We start from the raw sequence: 19126 nt of genomic DNA on the forward strand, positions 1-19126 counted from the left end.
CTTCTATAGCCCCGCCCCCTTCCCTGCTATTGGCCGCGCCGTGTGTCCTTCTTTCACTCGATTGGCTAATGAATACGGAAGACCCACCCAGCTGGTTGTGTGTGTGCAAACAAGTCAAATTTACTTTGATTTTATTGAGGAATGTAAGGAGTAAGTTACATTTACAATCACACTTTACAATGTTGGCCTTGTGATAAAGAGAAACCCTTGTGATGGTATTGACTAAACCATTGTTTGAAGTCTACTTTTATAACAACATCCACAAGTAAGAAGGAAAATGTGCTTGTAGGAGTTTAAAAATACCACAAATTTGACTCATTAATGTTCAAGATCTTCTCTTATGACATTCAAAAACATACTGTGGGGGTAAAATTAACAACAGGTCAAACTTCTCTTTGTGTTGCGTGACATGTGGCAATAACTCATAAGACATAAGAGGAAATACAGCGTGCCAGTCCTGATATATGCGACTTTAATTAGGCAGTTTTGTAATCCTTGTGTTTCCATGGCAAAAAGAAATCACTATAAAATTTTTCCCCTCAAGTTAAGTTGTGTTTGCTTGCCCTCCGTCTCTCAGTCGTCCCGGTCCCTTGCACAAACACACAGGTACCTGATGTGGACACAAAGAGGATATCCTATAAATAAAGAGCGTGTCGTAGATGACAGATACCCTCTGACACACTACAGGTGCTTCCTGCACATAAAAGAACTAGAGGGGAGTAGGAGGACTAAAACACCACCCTCTTCACCCTCCTTCTGTTCAAGGAAACCTTTCAAAGAAATCCAGTCACATGCAACCAAGTTAAACTATTATCCTGACACTGACAATCTAACGATAACAGACTGCAGCGGCCTTGCCCCTCACACCTTACACATTATCCTCCTGTTGATGTTTAGCCAGCAACGACTGGGAAAAGGGCTGAAGGAGAAAAGCCAGCAGGAGATTATTACAGGCAGCTGAAATCAGCCCAATAACATTCATCTGTAAGGGATCAACAGTCCTTTCCCATGATATCCCAACTGAGAAATAGGCCTATTTTTTCCTTGTATATTCCCAGGTTCTTTTTTCCCCTCAAGTGCTCGCTTTGTTCACTTGTAAAAATTAAACTCTCCCCTGTAAAGTATTGCTGTATCTTATGATACTTCATTGCTGTTTTGCCCATATATTCTCTGATGTAGACAGTGCAACTTACAATAGTTTTAGTCTAGCTAAACTAAATCAGTGTATACGCTAAACAGTAATGAAGTATCATAAGACAGAGAGTTTATTTGTACTCTTAGAAACATAAAAGCAGATAAAAGACATAAAACAGAAGTGATAGGAGAGGTCAAGAAGCCATAGACTCAAAGTGAACCTCCCTAAAAAATTAAACTTACTTTGGCTTTTACTTTTAACACCACATGCTATGGCGAGAGCTAGCACACAAGCTAACAATAGATTTCTGCCACCCCGAAGCATTACATTACGAAGCATACATTTACAATTAAAATTCATTTATATATCATGTATACATTTGCATTTTTGACACGATTATGGCGCCAAAATAGTAAAATAAGCAATAAACAGAAAGTACAGATGAAGCTGATGGGAATAGGAAGGTAATAAATGCCACAAGATGAAACATTAAGATTTTATTATCACATTTCTATTTAACTCTGACATGTGGCCTGGACACTCTTAGATAAAAAGATTTCTTATAGTTAGGCAATTCTCGTTTATTGTATAATGATGTTATCAATGTCAACAATACGTGCCTATTTCATTAGCAATTACTGTTTTCCCAGCCGAGGTTAAGATAATCTGATGCTCATATTCATGGCGGTGATGGGATGTCATCATCAGTTTAACACAGATAACAACCTGTTCCAGCTGCTTCCCTTTCATTCGCAGGTTTACGGGATTAGAGTCGCCTTCGAGATTGCTCGGCAACAGCGGCCATAGAAACGTGTCATCCAGGGTTCAACTCTCCAGAGATTTAAGAAACCGATCTCTCGGGACCTTCTGACTGCTGTTTACTGACAGTAAAACACCTGGGTTTTGATTTCCTGGAATGGTGAATATGTGAATATTTTACCCGTGCCCATTTTATGACCCCAGGATCAGACCCCACCGGCCCTGATCCGGGGGTCATAAAATAAAGCATGGACAACACAACCAGGAGGGTTCAGGAAATATTTCTGGTAATTATTTTCCCTGGAAACAAACCCTCTTTCTCTGCAAACAGATTAGATCTAATCCTTGTTGAAAAAAAAAAAAGCAGGGCGAACCACAAGTGTAAACAGTTTTTCAGTAAAAGATTAGGAATTTAATTAATTAGTGCCTGGTTTACTGCCTCATTCTGTTTCCGAAGATTTTCAGAGGACTGATTAGGTTATGTCATATACATATATATATATATATATATATATATATATATATATATATATATATATATATAGAGTTATTTAACTTTTTGACTGACTTTCTGACACCTTTAGATTTTTTTGTCTGCTTTATCTTCCTAAGCCTCTTTCCCTCCTTCCCAAGTTATATTATCATAGTTGTTTGGAAGCGTTCACTGAAGCATGACTCACAGGAAGTCACTCAGCCTCTACTTAGCTTCTTCATAGCTTCCACTAAATGTTGTTCTATCATGTATTTGCTAATTGCTATATATTTACTTGCTCTGGGTTGTGTCTGGTCACCTTGTTTTCAATGATGATTATTAAATTAAACCATGTGAACCTACAGCAACACCCTAATCACACAGTGGTGTGTTGAGACTAGAAAAAGGGAACCAGCACAGAACAACATATGACACTGATTAACAAGAACATAACAAAGTGAAAGAATTGGTGCTAGTGTTGGTGTGTGTGTGTGTTATGTATATAAACAGATATGAAAGCAGTCCATCAGATATTACTTCTGCTAGTAATTGTACTTGAAATTAAGTAGACACAAACAGGCAGCTGTGGAATTTAACCAAAGTACAATCGTGATCATACATCAGTTTTTGGCCGGTTATTAAAGATTTAAACACCTAATAGTTTAAGATACGTAACAGCTAAATGATAAAACATAAAAGCACAAATAGAAAAGAGTCATAAAGTCAGCATAACTGAACTGTCACTTCACAGCATTATCAATGTATGGTTTGCTAAGGTAATCTAAGGTATAGGTATAAGGTATAAGCTAACATTAGCCACCAGTAGCTACAGGTACTACTAGATCAAGCAAGGCCATCACAGCAAAATCCCTCAGGACATTTTTAATGCTTGTTGAAATAAATTATTTAGACTGATTAGTGAGCACACAAGTAGGGAAGCCAAAATACATGGCTAAAAGAAATAAAAAATTTGTTTCTGTCATTCAAACTGGCAGTAGTACAAATCTAAACTTTACCAAAGCAACTGGGGAAAAAAGATAAAGAACCTAAGACTAATAGCCATGCTAGCAGCCCTGTGAAGCGAAGGCACATCAGTGCTTTTGGCTGAATGCTAACATCATCATAACCACAACCACAAATGTGACAAATGAAAAAGAGGTCAAAACTCAGGGGATCACCGCAGCCAGCAGCACAGCTTCAGGGCGCCTGAAACAGTTTCTCCTTTCTGCCACTTGATGGAGCTGTGACGCTGTAAAACCAGTATAAATAGAACCAGAATAAATCTGTACTTCATGCTAAAACTGCATTTGTGTAGTGCTGAGGTCTTGAAATACTGGATAACTAACTTCTGGTGCAGCATTGTGAAATTAACTGAATTAAAAAAAAAAAAGAAAAGAACACAAAACACATCATTCATTCATTCAATTCACCGTGAAATCTCTCCTATCTTGTTCTGTCAGACTTTTCAGATCCTTTCAATTAAAGACTTCCTCCCTCTGCAGATCCCCTTGCAGACCCCTACGGTCGCCGTGCAGAGTGATGACGAGTGTGCGCGCCCCTTCACCCTCCCATCACCACACACAAACACGATATACAACAACTGATTGTGCGTCAGTGAATGATGTGCATTGAAAAGTGCTGGCTCTCGGACGTCGATGCTTGGCTGAGCAGGTGAAAGAGAAGCAAAGGTTCTGCAGAACTGCCAGCGCTGACGCACCTGTCCGGGACCGACCCTCCCACCTCCTCTTCGACACATCACAGGGAAAGATCTCCGTCCCGTCCCCAGTCCGGACCTCCGAGCCAGAGGAAGAATGGGCAACATGGCGACAGAGATTGTCGCCTTTCTCCTGACCGTCTCCGGGTGGATCCTGGTGTCGTCCACCCTGCCGACAGACTACTGGAAGGTGTCCTCTGTGGATGGGACGGTCATCACCACGGCTACCTTCTGGTCCAACCTGTGGAAAACATGTGTGACCGACTCCACTGGCGTGTCAAACTGCAAAGACTTTCCTTCGATGCTGGCTCTGGATGGTGAGTTCTGGGTTACTGTGGTTGCTGTTTTTGCAGAAGTATATCTATTTTGTGCATGTTTCGGACTTCTGTTCATTTTTATGTCTCCATCTGACTGAAGCAGTGATGCCCAACACCTATTGTTTTTGGATGAATGACCACCATTGTAAACAAAAGCATTTGGAACTTGATATTTCCCTTTCTGACACTGGCTCCAGGCCATAAACAATGGCCACATTTAAAACTAAAAGGCCACCAGAAGCATATTTCAGTGAGGGAGCTGAGCTGGACTCACAACAACCTCCTAATGTGTCCGAATGAAGCAATCTGAGAAAGTCATATGGTCACACTCTGGTCACTTCCCATTACTCGCTAGGGACAAATAGGGAGGCGTTTGCTTTTAAGTGCAGAATTTTGAGTCTTGAGGCAAAGTGAGACATTCATGCAGAATCACTTAATTTTTTGCTGTCACTCATGAGAAAAGGAAGCACATTTTATATGGGTTTTTCACTCTGACACAAATTTAAAGCAAATTTAAACTTAAATTAAAAATGTGATGACTTTTTTGGCTGACTAACTTGAGTGAAATGGCTTTTGGTTATTTGGAGGCAGCATCACCTTCTACCTTCTTCTCTCTCTCTCTCTCTCTCTCTCTGTCTTGAAGCCTACATCCAGGTGTGTCGGGGTCTGATGATCGCCTCTGTGTGTCTGGGTTTCTTCGGTGCCATCCTCGCCCTGGTGGGAATGAAGTGCACGAAGATAGGAGGCTCAGAGACCACCAAAGCTCGTCTGACCGTCCTCTCAGGCTTCCACTTCATCCTCGGAGGTAAAATGTGCATTTTAAGCTCTGGAATAAAATTAATATTGTACAACATTACATAATCAGCGCCTTCTTCTTTGTTTTCAGTCACAATTTGAAGTAGAAATCCACTTATTTCTCTCCATAGGCCTGTGCTGCATGACTGCATGCTCGATATATGCTCACAGGATCACAACTGACTTCTTTGATCCTCTCTTTGTTGCTCAGAAGTAAGTTTCCAGGATTTAAATAAAGATTTGTTTGACAGCAGATCAAACACATATTCAGATGAGAGAAAGTCCAGTCGTACATTTCTTTTTTTCTCCATGTGAATCTTGCAGGTTTGAGCTGGGAGCAGCTCTCTTCATCGGTTGGGCTGGATCCGTGCTGTGCATCCTGGGAGGACTTGTCTTCTGTCTCTCCCTGTCTGAAGGCTTCAGTATGAGGCAAGCTGCTCAGTTTCTGACCTGCTGGATGCTAACAACGTGATCCCACATCTGTCATCGGCATCAAGGACTTAGAGGAAATCTGATTTGGACAAATTCTAAACTGCACTGAGTTCCTAACTCAATCAGGCAATTTAAATAATTACTTTAACTGTGATACAGTTACAGTCGAGAACATCCAGTAATCTCTGTCAGCATCTTGTCTCGTAATTGCTAAACCTACAGGCCAAATTGTATGATGGTAATTTTGATTAGTAACGGGGCCAATGATGGCTGAATGTTTCCTTTGTTACAACAAGGTCCCTTTGGAAGTGAAGGTCACCTTGACCGAGGGCAGCTATATGGAAGTATTGCATCAGGCAAGATAAGACAGCAGCCCTCTCTTTTGTCGACGTCCTGGGTCAGGTTAGGTAAACACTGTACCTGCTAAACATTAGCATGCTAGCACTGTCATTGTGAACATGTATGCATGCCGTTATTAGCATTTAGCTGTACCTAATTTCAGCCTCACAGAGCTGCTAGCATGGCTGTAGGTTCTTAGTGTGATATTGTGGATAGGGCAAGAAATGACAGAGGAATAGAAAACGGGGAAGACATAAAGGAATATTTATCATGATCTGGTGCCAGAAATTTGACTGTTAACCACTTTGCCTTACGTTTAGCATGTTTTATTCATTATCCACAGAGGGCATTTTAGCACGGTAGCCCTACAGTGATGTGCTTGACTAAAATGAGGATTGAAAGGCTTCATTTTTTGTGGTCCTGTTTTTTGCAGAGCTGAATACTCCTACGGTGGAGCTGCGTCATTCGCGACAGCGCGCAACAAGCAAAGCAAGACGACTAACAGCCTCCACAAGGAAACGGGGGAGCCGTCCAGACAGTTTGGAAGAAATGCCTATGTGTGAAATTGAACTTATTCAGTTACAATTACATGAGTTGATTGAGGATTTTCTTATAATATTCTGTTTTCATAGGAAACTCTCTCACCAGTTAAAGCGAAGGACAGCATTTACTTTATGAACTTTTGTGCCAGAACTCACAGTTTACACAGTGGCCAGATTCTTCTTTAAATATGGCTGCTTTTTTTTTTTTTTTTGGGGGGGGGGGGGGACATATCCATCAATGGACCATATGCAAAAGAGAAGCTTGTTTTTCTTTTGGGGCAGGAAATTTAATTTGGCACAAAAACACAGTTCAAACTCTCAGGTCACCTTCAGCGAGCTGGCCTTTCCTGTCCCAGTCTCAGATGGACTGGACACACACTTCATAATTCATCATTCTTGAGTCAAAGCCCAATTGGAAATTAATATTTAAAAGAGTCATTTTCTAACATTTATTCCATTAAAACTCGAGGTTATCACATACTTTTTGTTACATGAATAAGATTTTGTATATTCAGTGCTTATAAACATATATTTTTATATTTTTCCACAAATGGAAACATCATTTAAAGCAGGCTGTTTTTAAATAATTACACATTTCAATGTGTTTTTTTGATCAAATATCAATTTAACTTTAATTTAGTGACTAAGAAAATTAAAAAATAGATTTTTATAGACTTTTTAAAACCTGACTGACTAACTGTGATTTCAGTTAATCCTCTCCCGGATGAATCATAAGAAGACGTTCTCGTTTCTCTCGTCTAAACTGATCTGACCTCTGAGGGTCACTACATCACATCTGACCCCAGAGAAGGCTGTGCAGAGCTGGAGGCCCGACCGGAGGTTTCCCCTCCTATCGGCCATCCATCTCCACCTAGGAATTATTATCAATAGTAACCCCAGGCTATGTTACACAAAACCTCTTGGCCCACAGGTTGGATACTTGAACCAGCTGGCAGGGAGCAGTTGCCCTGTGCTTTCCGCCGCCTTGCATCCGTAAACAAGTGTCGGGTATCCAGGGCTCTGCACAACGCTCACTGATATAATGGTAGTATTGTATGGTCCAATGTCTGCATTACTTTATTATTACAGATAATAATTATATAATAATTCCTAACCCGGGAGTCTGGACCCCCATGAGGACTCACATGATGAACCTAAGGGGTTGTGGGATGATCACCGGGGTAGAAAATTAACTGTTGAACTCTAATCTTTGCTTTGTTTTCTAGTGAAATACTGTGTAGTTTTTATTTTCATCTGAGAACCATTAATGTCTGCACAACAGCAGATGTTGAGGTTTTCAAGTTGCATCTGTTTCTTCCTTTCTTTTAAACTATAAAGTTATTTTTTCAAGAGAAAAGGATCGTCTGTGCAAGTTGTAGCACAAGTTAGAATTTAAAATGTACAGACACTCACGGTCTTCAGAGGAGAAATCCTTATGACTTTGGTGATCCTCCTGAGACCCAGCAGTTCTTCAACCAGTCTGTGGATGAGCAGGTTTCTGATGCCTGAGAACTTCGAACAGAAATCATCCACTTAGGGGACATGTGATAAAAAATACATTTACAATATTTTTCTTTTTCTTTTTCAAACCACTTTTTCTTCTGGGTCTCAGGAGGATACACATGCTTTAAACGTCCGTATGTTGAACCGTTGCCAACAACTTAATTAAAAAAAAAAAGTAAGAGGAAAATGTGCGATTGCTTCTCTAATTAGAACTAAGATTCAATAAAACACGGCGAGATGTTGCGAGAAGACGCTGCTTTGTATTAAAGGGTCACACGCAGAAAAGACTGGGAACATCTGACCTCTTAACCCTGGTCAGCTCAGGTCATATAAGAACTCCTTTGTTCTTTTTTTTTCTTTAGTGTCGTGCTAATTAAAGCTAATCAAAGCTACCCAGCGGTTCACCATTCCCAATATCTCCTCGCCACTACCAATAACTTTGTCATAATCCGAGAGGACCTGGAAACAAAGAGGAGCTCTTTCATCCCTGAGGGAACATTCATCACTCCCCGTAACTCTCATTACCTCAGATTTAACTCTAAGTATAACAGTACAAAGACGTTGTGCCGCAATTATGAGACCTACAGCACACTGCGCTCCTGGTGAAATTAATAATAACTAGCAGCTTAAAGCCGCCGGCAAAGTCAAGAATGATGCTTCAAGCAGCCGCGGTCAGAGCAGCAGTGTTATTATACATCTCATGGAACATGTAAAGGTCAGAAATATACACTTTATGTTTTTTGGTCAAATGTCAAGCAATGTCATATAACTGTAAAACTATACATGAACCGAGAGATATTTGTGATTTATATTCGATTTTAAATGGTACAGATTCTGAGTAAATTAAAGGGCTGATCCATGAATTTTACACACAAAGATCAGTTTACTTGTCACAAGTAATATTTACCCTGTGAACACAAAAATATAATGTGTTTTTTAGTGCAAAATCTGGATTCGATCAAGTTTCCACATTTTACAAAGAAGATTTTAAACCTTCCCAAAACAGGATGCAATTGTTTTAACTGATGAGGCTTTTTTTTTACCCACTGGATCAATGTGTTTCATAATCTGTTTCATAAGCATTTTATATGTTTTAAATTTTCTTTGTGTGTTATTTTCATAACATCTTTGTAATTTTATTATTTAAATTTTTTTATAAATTCTTTTTGGACTATCTGTTCATGAATTCTTTTTTTTTGGTCTCTTAAAAATGAGATTTCTATCTCAGTGAGATTCACCTGAATAAATAAAAGCTAAATAAATCAATAAATCAGGGTTCTGTCTTGTTGACTCAACTCTTAAGATCTTTAACAGAAAGCCAGTGTTATGAACCGCACCCACCCGACTGCTGGAATACTCTTTCAATTAGGCATTTATTTGTATTTGTAAGTTTCTAAAGGATGTAACTGTTTGATGAGGCCAGTAACTGCAGGATCAATCAAAAACACTGTGAAATAATTATAAAGAAATGTGATTTAAGATTTATGACTAATGCTACAACCACATCTTACATGTTTGCACTTGAGGGAAAGTGCAGGACAGTGTGATGGGGGCATGAAGTCTTTGGTAATTTGAGATACATGCTTAGGTGAGCACTCTCAGTCTTGATTCAAACTCACAACCGTGGCCCATGGGAACCTGAGCGACTGATGTCTCTCACCCACATGTGCAGTAATACCTGGAAAACAACAGTACACCCCTGTTTCATACCTGAGATCCAGTCGTCCTCTCTTTTTCCTGAGAGGAGCAGCAGAGTAAGAGGCCACATCGACATCTCTCTGATTTTGGATTACAACTAGATGAACACGGCCTCTGCATGAGTAAAGGACAGCCATCTGAAAGGAAAACCATCACAGTTAGATTGTGGATGAGTGATCAAGGATTAAAAGAACAAAACATAAGCTTCCTTGGATCTGGAATCTAGATAGGAATCCACTCAATAAGAAGCCGTGCAATGCAGATCCGCGTCGTCCAGATCTGGGGTTTCCTGCTGTCGGTGCTGGGCTGGATCTTTGTGGCCTGCACTATGGCTATGGAGGGCTGGAAGATCACCTCCATCGGGGGCATGGGGGGCTCTTCCATAATCAAGGTCGCCTGGTACTGGTCCAGCCTGTGGAGATCCTGCTTTACGGACTCAACCGCTGTCAGCAACTGTTACGACTACCCCGTGCTCTGGTCTGTGGAGGGTGGGTAAAACAGTCTTTGTGCTGTGTCTATCTAACAAATCCAGAGTGCGTTTATTAATGCTCGTTTTGCTGTGTAACTCCAGGTCACATCCAGATAGTGCGAGGCCTGCTGATGGCCGCTCTCACCCTGGGCATGCTGGGGTTTGTGCTCAGTCTGTTGGGTATGGAATGCACCTTCATTGGGGGAAAAGACCGGTCAAAGTACAAGAAGATCTACGCCGGGGGATGGTGCCACATAGTCAGCGGTAAAGGCCTAGTTTTAACAGGACAGGACATCAATTAGTCATTAACTAGATGCAGAATCTGGTGGTCAGATGGTTGGTGTTCATTAGCTAACGGTGGCATGCTAACATGCTAAACTAAGATGGACAACAAATAATATAGCCAAAAAGTAACCATAATTTATTCATAGCCCTGTTCTTAAAACCATGATAGAATTGTTCTGTTTAAGGCCAAATAAAAGTAGCCTACTATTTAAATTATCTCTGAAACCATTAAATAAAAAATGTACTTGATTAGATAATATTCTTTATGTAAATTATATCTACAGATACCTAAAAGCAGTTAGGGTAATACTCCTTTAGGATTCTATTAAATTCCTGGAGACGAAAATTATCTAACAATTAAAAAAAATACTTTAAGATATGTATTGCTCTAATTTTAATCCTGTTAAACTTTTTTCTCTTTACATGATTTGTCTTCAGGTTTGCTGTCCATATGTGGGTACGCTGTTTACGCACAGTATGTCTCAGTAGAATACTTCAACCCTGACTTTAGTGGACTGAAGTAAGTTAACTGGCTTAAATTTAAAATATTATGTAGCGCGTTTCATAAAAAATAACTTTTAATAATACAATAGAAATCTTGAAATATTAACCTCTCTTGTGTTTTTAGGTATGACCTTGGCACCCCGCTGTTCCTGGGCTGGGTTGGCTCAGCTTTCCACATGACTGGTGGTTTTTTCTACCTATGGTCTGTGTGCACGCCGCTCTGTAGCAGAGAGGACACGTGAGTACAGACATGTTGTTGTTGCAACATGTCAGGGGAAGTGAATAAACTACTCCAATCTCCACTTCCTCAATAAATACCAGAGTCCTGTGTGCTGCGGTGACTCATTACCCCAGATTCATGAGTCTCTGTTAGCACTGAGCAGTTTATAGATGGCAGGGTGCAGATGTTCCCTCTCGCCTTGCAGTATAACCCTGAAGCCACTGGTGCAAACAAACGGAGGTCTGGGATTTTAAAAGCTTTCCTAGTTAAATGAGGAAAGAAAAAAACTGAATGCTATAAATCAGTTTCAACACTAGAAGGCGCTCAGAGATCATAAATCTACAGTTAATCAGTGCTGATCAATTCTGCTGCATACTCCTATACTCAAGACATAATGTTTCACTTTTACCACCATAGTCCTCTTCCCAAAGCCTCTCTGACACCCAGAGACAATCTATTGCTGATGAGTGACACACAGAGGCATAAATATAACCTGGCAAGCAGATGTTATAGTCATTTAATTACTCAAAGAAGCTTTAATCAATGTTTTTCTATTAATAATAGATCACATGACTGGTTCTATGGGAAGGGGGTTGCTAGTAGAATTATCAACACTTCAGTTCCCCTCAGTTCTGCAGAGCGTCTAGCATCTTTTACCTTATTGTTTTGGTTTGCAGGCCTCTACCTAGTGAACACAGTGCAGCATTTAGCAACTAAAGAGCCGTTTATTTCCCTCAGGAGCTGGTGGAAACTAAAACCAGAACCACATACATGGACTGATAATAAAGGCCACAGCTGCTTTCTTCTGCCTTTTTAGGAAGAATGGTTGAAGATAATAATACGTCCGTCTGTCTCCTCAGGGTAATCAACATTCGCCCACTTCCAGATACTGAGCAAAACAAGTCCACCACTGCTCTGTCTACCGTGTCTGCGATCACCTCCAAGACCAAAGTGTCCTCTGTTTCCGAGCTGTCGTCCAGGTCTGAGCGCTCAGACGTGTCTGGCATATCCTCAGGATCAGAACGCACAGCCAAGTCAGGGAGGTCGTCGAAGACAGGACGAACTACCAGGTCTGCAGGGTCGAAGTCCGGATCAGGATCGGGGTCAGGGTCAGGGTCGGAGTCCGGCCTATCGTCGAGGTCCAGCATCTCAACTTTGTCTGAGTCAAGGAGCAGCAGCAGCAGCCGCACAGTGTCGTCACTGTCGGGCAGTTCAAGGAGCGAGACGACACCGTTCATCAAAAACTCTTATATCTGAATAAATGTGACACATGATGATGTGAAGGACAGATGTTAATGAATGTGAAAAGCAGGTGATCTGAAGCTTTTCTTTTCAATTTATGAATCTTTGATTGAAGCAAATTCAATTGTGTGTGTTTTGTATCAATAAAAACTGATGAAACCCTGGTTTTACAATAACGTTTTCTTTAAATCTTTTTTATCTTTTTATATTTTGTAATCTGAAATGTGTCAAAACAAACACTCTCCCTAAACACAATTTACTCAGTTTAACATCACTGAGCTACACATCAATTTCTAATAGAACTGTCAGCCTGTGTAACCTTTTAGACAACACGTAAAACTCCACCTGATCGGTCTGGTTGACAGTAAACAGCATCTGCTTCTCATAAATACACAAGCAGCAGCAGCAGCAGTACGAAGACTGGAACTCCACAGCTTTAATCTGAAGCATTTTTTTCTTGATTGACTGGTGGACTACTTTCTTTACAAGGTAAGAAGGTAATAACAACCTTCACATCTGAATTCCCAGTTGATTTTGGACTGCTAACCTTACACCTGCAGTATTTGTGACACGTTCAAAACACAGTGAAACAAAGTGCTATGATCTCTAAACGTCTCAGTAACTATTTGTACATAATTAGCGAAGCATCTTTTATTTACCAGACTGAAGGGATGAGGAGGAGACTGGCTCAGATCCTGGGCCTGCTGCTCTGCGTACTGGGCTGGGGCTTGGTGGGCTGCACCGTTGCTATGGACCACTGGAGGTAACACATGAAGAGACGGATGCTGAAATGTTGAACTTGAAGGAGTGTGTGAAATTGATTTTTTGTGGGACTGACAATAATAAATAGATAATAAGTTCTGCTGAGAACACTACTCTCATGTCAGTGTGCTAAATATGAAGCTACAGCAGAGAGTTAGCTTAGCATAAAGACTGGAAACAGGGGGAACAGCTAGCCTGGCTCTGTCCATAGGTAAACTGCTACAAATTCAAGGTGAGGGTCATGTGACTAATTGTTTTTTTTTAGCTGAAAGTCTGTTAGAAGCTGAAGGTGTGGAGTTTGATAAGCTAGGCAGGAGTTTGAGTTCTTCAGCTTGTGTTTGTCATATTATATAATCTCTCACTGAAGAGTGGCCCAGCTGGGGGGTCAGGCGGGCTCGTCTGTGGTGGTGACAGCCTGGTTCTGGTCAGACCTGTGGAAGGACTGCTTTGAGGACTCCACCGCTCTGGTGAACTGTGTGGACTTCGGGGTGCTGTGGACGGTCAAACGTGGGTACACGGACATAAATCAGGGATTTGCTCGTAAAAAGTAAAAAGAATGCGTCAGTGTCACATGATATTTTAACAATGTGAATAAATACTGACCCCGGATGTGTGTTTGGCTGTTATCCAGCGTATATCCAGGCAGTTAGGGGGCTCCTGATGATCGGCCTTTGCCTCGGCTTGATTGGCACAGTGCTCACATTTTTTGGAGTGGAGTGCACACACATTGGAGGAGACCAGAGACGTAACGACCAGCTGCTAATAACGGCATCTGCTCTCCACCTGGTCGGCTGTGAGTATGAACTGTTTCTATTTACAAAGCCTGAGTTTACGTACGAGCAGCTTCTCAGATCATCTACTCACTGGTTTGTTGTCTTTTTTTCCCCATGTCATCGGCTTTCCCTCATGCAGGTGGATCAGACGTGGCTGGTTACTGTTTATACATAAACAGAGTGGTTGCAGCTTTTTTACACAGCAAAGCAGATCCGTCAAAACTGGGGTAACATTTGGTCTTTGAATAACACTCATTAATAAGACTGTAGCGTATTATAACTGTTATCTCCTCAGCTATGAAATTGGACCACCCCTATATCTTGGCCTGGTGGGGAGTTTCCTTATTTTCCTTGGCTGTACAATTCACTGCGCAACTGTGTGCAGAGTTAAGCAACCAGAAAGGTTTGTAAACGCAACATTTGTCTGAATCATTTCACTGTAAATTCTGACATATGCTTTCTTAATGCTGTTTCTGATTGAATAATATACTCCCTCTCTCTGCAGCAGACGTCACATGGTTCCTGTTATCAGAGACAAACACGAGGAAAAAGAAGAGTTAAGAATCTACACAGGGTCAAAAAGGTCACATGACTCCCAAAGTGTTTCTGCATACAAGGTGGCTTCTATTGTGATTGTCTAAAACAACAGATTCATTTGTACATTTTTTCTATAATCTATATTTTTGTTACATCATAATTATTCATTGAATTGTTAAAAGCGCCCTGTAGAGTTTTCTACCAGCTCTTTTTACAACTGGGTGTAATAAGAAGTGTTTTAGCCCCAGAAACAATATCAGAATAAGCTCTAAAAAAATCATTTCTAGCGGCCATTTTTCTAACTTCACCAAATAAAGAAACTGTAAGAATTAAGGCACTGACACATTTGCTGATGTAAGTACTAGCTATTGTTCTGTTAAACAGCTTATCGTTATTATTTTTCATAATGTTATAATCAATGCTTATAAACTTGACGTTGAACTGATGATGTTTCAGAAATCTGCTACAGAAAATTACTCATCATTTCTCTTTGGGGATGCCAGACTAATAAAAAATAATTTACAGATTTTTCAATAATGAAAATATTATTATTGCATGTCTTTGTAAATTACTTTTGTTCCTATGCAACATAAAAGTAATTAAATGTTTTGTTATTTTTTGAGTGTGGCAAACAGAAAGGTTACCATTTCATTACTCATTATTTTTGGGTTGTAAACGTGTCAGAAAAGAATAAAAAGTGTTTGAAGATGGAATAAAATGGTTAATTTTGCAACTATGAGGAAGTAAAAGTGTTAAGTATATCAGTAAAATGATCCAGAGAGACGTCATCCCTCACCGTTCCTGGGAACATGAAGGATGCTTACTGGGCAAAACCGTCTAAAAGATAAGATGAGACACAAGCAAACATCCACACCAGCGATGACAGAGACAGACTCCAGTCCAGTTTCCCACACTGAGAGACGGTTAAAGCTCGGGCATTCCTCTCTATATTTAACACATCTTAAACTTTTATCAGTTTTTGGTTGACGGCCAACACTCACCATGGTGCAAAGGGCGGTGGTGATGTACATGGAGATCGGCTGCTTCGTGTCCTGTCTGTGCGGCTGGATCCTGGTGTGTTCCACTCTTCCCACGGAGTACTGGACTTTCTCTGAGGTGGGCAGCATCGTGTTGACCACCTCCAACTACTATTCCAACCTGTGGAAGGACTGCATCTCCGACACCACGGGGGTGTCCGACTGCAAGGACTACCCCTCCATGCTGGGCCTGCCTGGTAGGATCCTCTGAAACATTCAATATCAACAGTCAAAATTTCAAAATGTATTTAAGTATTTCATTTTTACTTCTCAACAGTTGAACAGATTTAGGGACTGTAGGGATGAGGGATGCTGATTCATATATTAAATTAATATTTTCTCCCAACCAGGACACCACCACAAAGAGTAAATATCAAATCAAACCAAAGTGATGTGACATAACTATTTTTATTTTTTAACAATACATCTAAAACTAGAAGAATAAATCAGGGAAGAGAAAAGTTAAATAGATCCTCAACAGTACTCGCAAAAGATTGTAACTGAAGAAAAAAATCATAAATTCTAATACATTCCCAAAGTTAACTGGTTAGAGAACACAGTACAGGTTAATTGCTTTAATTACATTTAAATGTAATTTTGGAGCAAGTTATATTTAACATAGTAATTTTGTTCATTTATTTAAAAAATAAAACAAACTTGAAACCTCTTGCTGAATTTCAGTTTCGCCTGTTTTCTTGCAGTGTACCTTCACGCCTGCAGAGCGCTGGCGATCATCGCCGTGATCACCGGCTTCTTCGGAGGCGTCCTCACACTCATTGGGATGAAATGCACTAAAATAGGCGGGTCAGAGATTGCCAATGCGAGGGTGACCTTTGCAGGAGCTCTAACCTACCTGGTGTCAGGTAAAAAAAAAAAAAATGTTTTGTATGTTTTTCAAGAACATTTAACTTGAATTTCTGTAAAACATGCATTCAAAAGGTTCAAAATATGACATAATTTCTGTTAGGATCCTGTGGTTTGATCACCTACTCATGGTGGGCCAACAAAGTCGTAAGAGAATACTTGGATCCCCATTTCAGGGCACAGAAGTGAGTATGAATATTACAACAAGGTCCACTTCAGTGATATTTAAAGAGAGGGATTAAAAAGTGCATAAAAGCAAACCTCACCTCGATATTTGCTGTTCAGATTTGAAATCGGAGCAGCAGTTTTCGTCGGCTTTGGAGGCACCATCCTTCTCCTCTCTGGAGGAGCAGTGCTGAGTTACTTCTCTGGAAAAGAAGGTATCCCATCAAGGTAAATATGAAACCTCATAAACAGTCCTTTTATATTCATCATCAATAATTTGGACCACAGTAATTGCATAAGAAGTGAAATTGAGAATTACTTTACCATGTTAAATCCTCTCTCAATAATCAGTTCCCAGAACAAGCCTCGGAGACCAGTCTCTTACGCCACCGCCCGGACCAGACGGACCTACATGCTGCCGCCCTCGTCATCCAGAGTGACTCTGGTGCCTCCTCTGTTTTATGAGGGCAGGAAGAGCCGAGCAACCAAAGCCACATCAAAGAGCCGCCAGACCTTCAGCAGGGACAGTTTCGTCTGAGAGGGGAACTCTGAGCTTGGAAAATGACTTTAAAGTTAAAGAGAGTTTGACATATTGGGAAATACTCCAAGTGGCTTTCTTAGCAAGAATGAGACGAGGAGACTGATAACACTCATGTCTGATTCAGTATGAAGTGAGACTCTGTTCTTGCTCTGTCTGATGTTTTTTGTTATTTCCAGACTGAACCAGGCCAGCTGGTTCCCCCTACTTCCACTGTTTATGCTAAGCTAAGTTAACTGGCTGCAGGTTCCAGCTTCATATTTAGCATACACATACAAAACAGGTATCAATCTTCTCATCTCTAGACAAGACAGCGAATTAGCACTATTGGATGATTCCTTTAATAAGCTTTCTCATAGACATTAATTTTATGTCAGCCATAAAACTTGGTTGCGTGCTCAATGGAGGCAAAAAATGATAACAATATTGTTTAGCTAAACACATAAAGCTACTGTTGTATTTTCTCTATGCAAAGCAATAAGTTGGTGTTTTTAAAAAATTTTATTTACAGTTGTTAGAATTTGTCTTTTATTGAGAAGTCTCCATTGCCTCATTCTTTCATGTCCATCTATCAGAGGACGATATTTTAGTAGGCTTTGTAAAAGGCTTATGACTGGGCGAGTTATGGCACCAGAGCCTAAGATCTGCTCAGGTGTACCTATAGATTACTTGGTCAGCCTTCTGCACCTCACCCAATGATTCAAGGAGGCCAGAGCTGTCAGGATAGGAAGCCATCACAGCTGTCACTGCCCATAAAAAACCCAGCTGCTCATCTTACAAATCAGTTTCATAACCAAGTTAGCGGGTGAGACTGAGGCACTGAGGGTTTTATGTCTGCTGCCCCACAGTGTGACTGATGACAGCTGGTATTAATCTTAGTGAGTCACACTTGTTCTGTAGGGTTAGAGTTTATGAACTAAAAAATATTTTAGCAGGAGACGGTTCCAATTATTAATTTACAAGTAGCTGAAAGCTTGGAGGACACATACCCTAAATTTTCACACATTTTAAATCACCCATGAATACAGCCTCCATGCAGGGTTTACAAAGTCAAAAGACAGAACTTTTAAGACATTTCTTATACCACATAGAACTAACAACTTTCTTGAATACCTGTTTCATGATCATAATGGTTAAAATATGAGAACAATGCCAGAAAAATGATCAAACAATGAGTCAAAACCACACGTAATTCAAACGCTCAGCATACAGCCTTTTTAAAATATGTGAATAACATATTAAACTCACAGACTGTATGTGAATATAGACTTAGCCACAGGTTTCTGACCAGCTGTTTTGAAGTTCAAATTAGCTGGCTGAGACGCGGTAGCCATCTTGGCGGTGCCTAACCCTGTTTAACTCCCGGCTAATCTAAAAATAGGCAAAGAGTTGGGGCGTAAATGGAGCCGAGACTTCGGTGCATGTCGGTTTAATAACTGGCAAGCACGCGCACACGTTAGCATCGTTAGCACAACCGGGCGTCTTGCTAGATGGCTAACCCAAGGCTAATACATTAACTGGCTAATTGGCAAGTTAACGAGCTAAGCTAACAAGCTAGCGCATACGCGTTACCTGCCAATAAGTGCTAACATATAAATAACACTATTATTTCACTCACCTTAAAAAACGGCACAGATATCCTGGTGTTCGGTTAGTTTATTAACCAACAAAACAAACCATAGTATGTGTCCGTTAGTTGCATGAAAAAGCTTCCAAACGTCACAAACACGGCCAGAGGTCATAATCAGTGACTCCACACCCACCTGTCACTCAGAGGCCACGCCCCCCAACGTTGACCCTTAAAATTTAAACGGTTATATAAAAACGTATTATATAAAAGTTATATAAAAACTTAACTCCGGTACAGTTGTGATGAAGTTGGAAATTATCGATGGAAACAAAAACTGTTTTTGTGGCACTTGAGTGTTGGGCTTCCTTGAACTTTGATGACTGGATTGTCATGTTTAATCAGAGGTGGAAAAAATACAAAAATATTGTACTCAAGTAAAAGTACCAATACTTTG

The 19126-nt window shown here is 40.4% G+C and overlaps 4 protein-coding genes and 1 long non-coding RNA gene across 7 annotated transcripts; 4 read left to right on the plus strand and 1 right to left on the minus strand.

The window, feature by feature from the left end:
• Window positions 1-114: 114 nt before the first annotated feature.
• On the minus strand, window positions 115-15610 carry LOC130165597 (uncharacterized). Of its 2 annotated transcripts, XR_008826847.1 has the most exons (8): window positions 15500-15610; window positions 14053-14122; window positions 13792-13979; window positions 13551-13679; window positions 13086-13183; window positions 9719-9843; window positions 7919-8017; window positions 115-610 (listed from the first exon to the last, which is right to left on the minus strand). It is a non-coding gene; the product is annotated as an uncharacterized LOC130165597 (long non-coding RNA). The 2 variants fall into 2 exon arrangements; XR_008826846.1 differs by lacking the exon at window positions 7919-8017.
• LOC130165596 (claudin-10-like) lies at window positions 2413-6680 on the plus strand. Its single transcript, XM_056370991.1, has 5 exons — window positions 2413-4397; window positions 5041-5202; window positions 5324-5405; window positions 5517-5621; window positions 6397-6680. The coding sequence occupies exons 1-5, from the start codon at window positions 4178-4180 to the stop codon at window positions 6524-6526; spliced, it is 699 nt and encodes a 232-aa protein (XP_056226966.1). The 5' UTR covers window positions 2413-4177; the 3' UTR covers window positions 6527-6680.
• On the plus strand, window positions 9841-12623 carry cldn10e (claudin 10e). Its single transcript, XM_056370987.1, has 5 exons — window positions 9841-10194; window positions 10278-10439; window positions 10899-10980; window positions 11089-11202; window positions 12045-12623. Exons 1-5 carry the CDS (start codon window positions 9963-9965, stop codon window positions 12439-12441), a joined length of 987 nt encoding a protein of 328 aa, XP_056226962.1. The 5' UTR covers window positions 9841-9962; the 3' UTR covers window positions 12442-12623.
• On the plus strand, window positions 12882-15335 carry LOC130165595 (claudin-10-like). Of its 2 annotated transcripts, none has more exons than XM_056370990.1 (7): window positions 12882-12915; window positions 13089-13189; window positions 13556-13695; window positions 13820-13981; window positions 14101-14188; window positions 14257-14364; window positions 14470-15335. In XM_056370990.1, the coding sequence occupies exons 2-7, from the start codon at window positions 13098-13100 to the stop codon at window positions 14600-14602; spliced, it is 723 nt and encodes a 240-aa protein (XP_056226965.1). In that variant the 5' UTR covers window positions 12882-12915; window positions 13089-13097; the 3' UTR covers window positions 14603-15335. The 2 variants fall into 2 exon arrangements, with proteins under 2 accessions (XP_056226965.1, XP_056226964.1); XM_056370989.1 differs by having other exon boundaries at window positions 14467-15334.
• Window positions 15501-17598, plus strand: cldn10d (claudin 10d). The gene is made up of 5 exons (XM_056370988.1): window positions 15501-15732; window positions 16237-16398; window positions 16503-16584; window positions 16685-16792; window positions 16916-17598. Exons 1-5 carry the CDS (start codon window positions 15501-15503, stop codon window positions 17100-17102), a joined length of 771 nt encoding a protein of 256 aa, XP_056226963.1. The 3' UTR covers window positions 17103-17598.
• Window positions 17599-19126: the final 1528 nt, after the last annotated feature.

The sequence above is a fragment of the Seriola aureovittata genome, chromosome 24 (genome assembly GCF_021018895.1).
Source record: "Seriola aureovittata isolate HTS-2021-v1 ecotype China chromosome 24, ASM2101889v1, whole genome shotgun sequence".
NCBI classification, from domain to species: Eukaryota; Metazoa; Chordata; class Actinopteri; order Carangiformes; family Carangidae; genus Seriola; species Seriola aureovittata.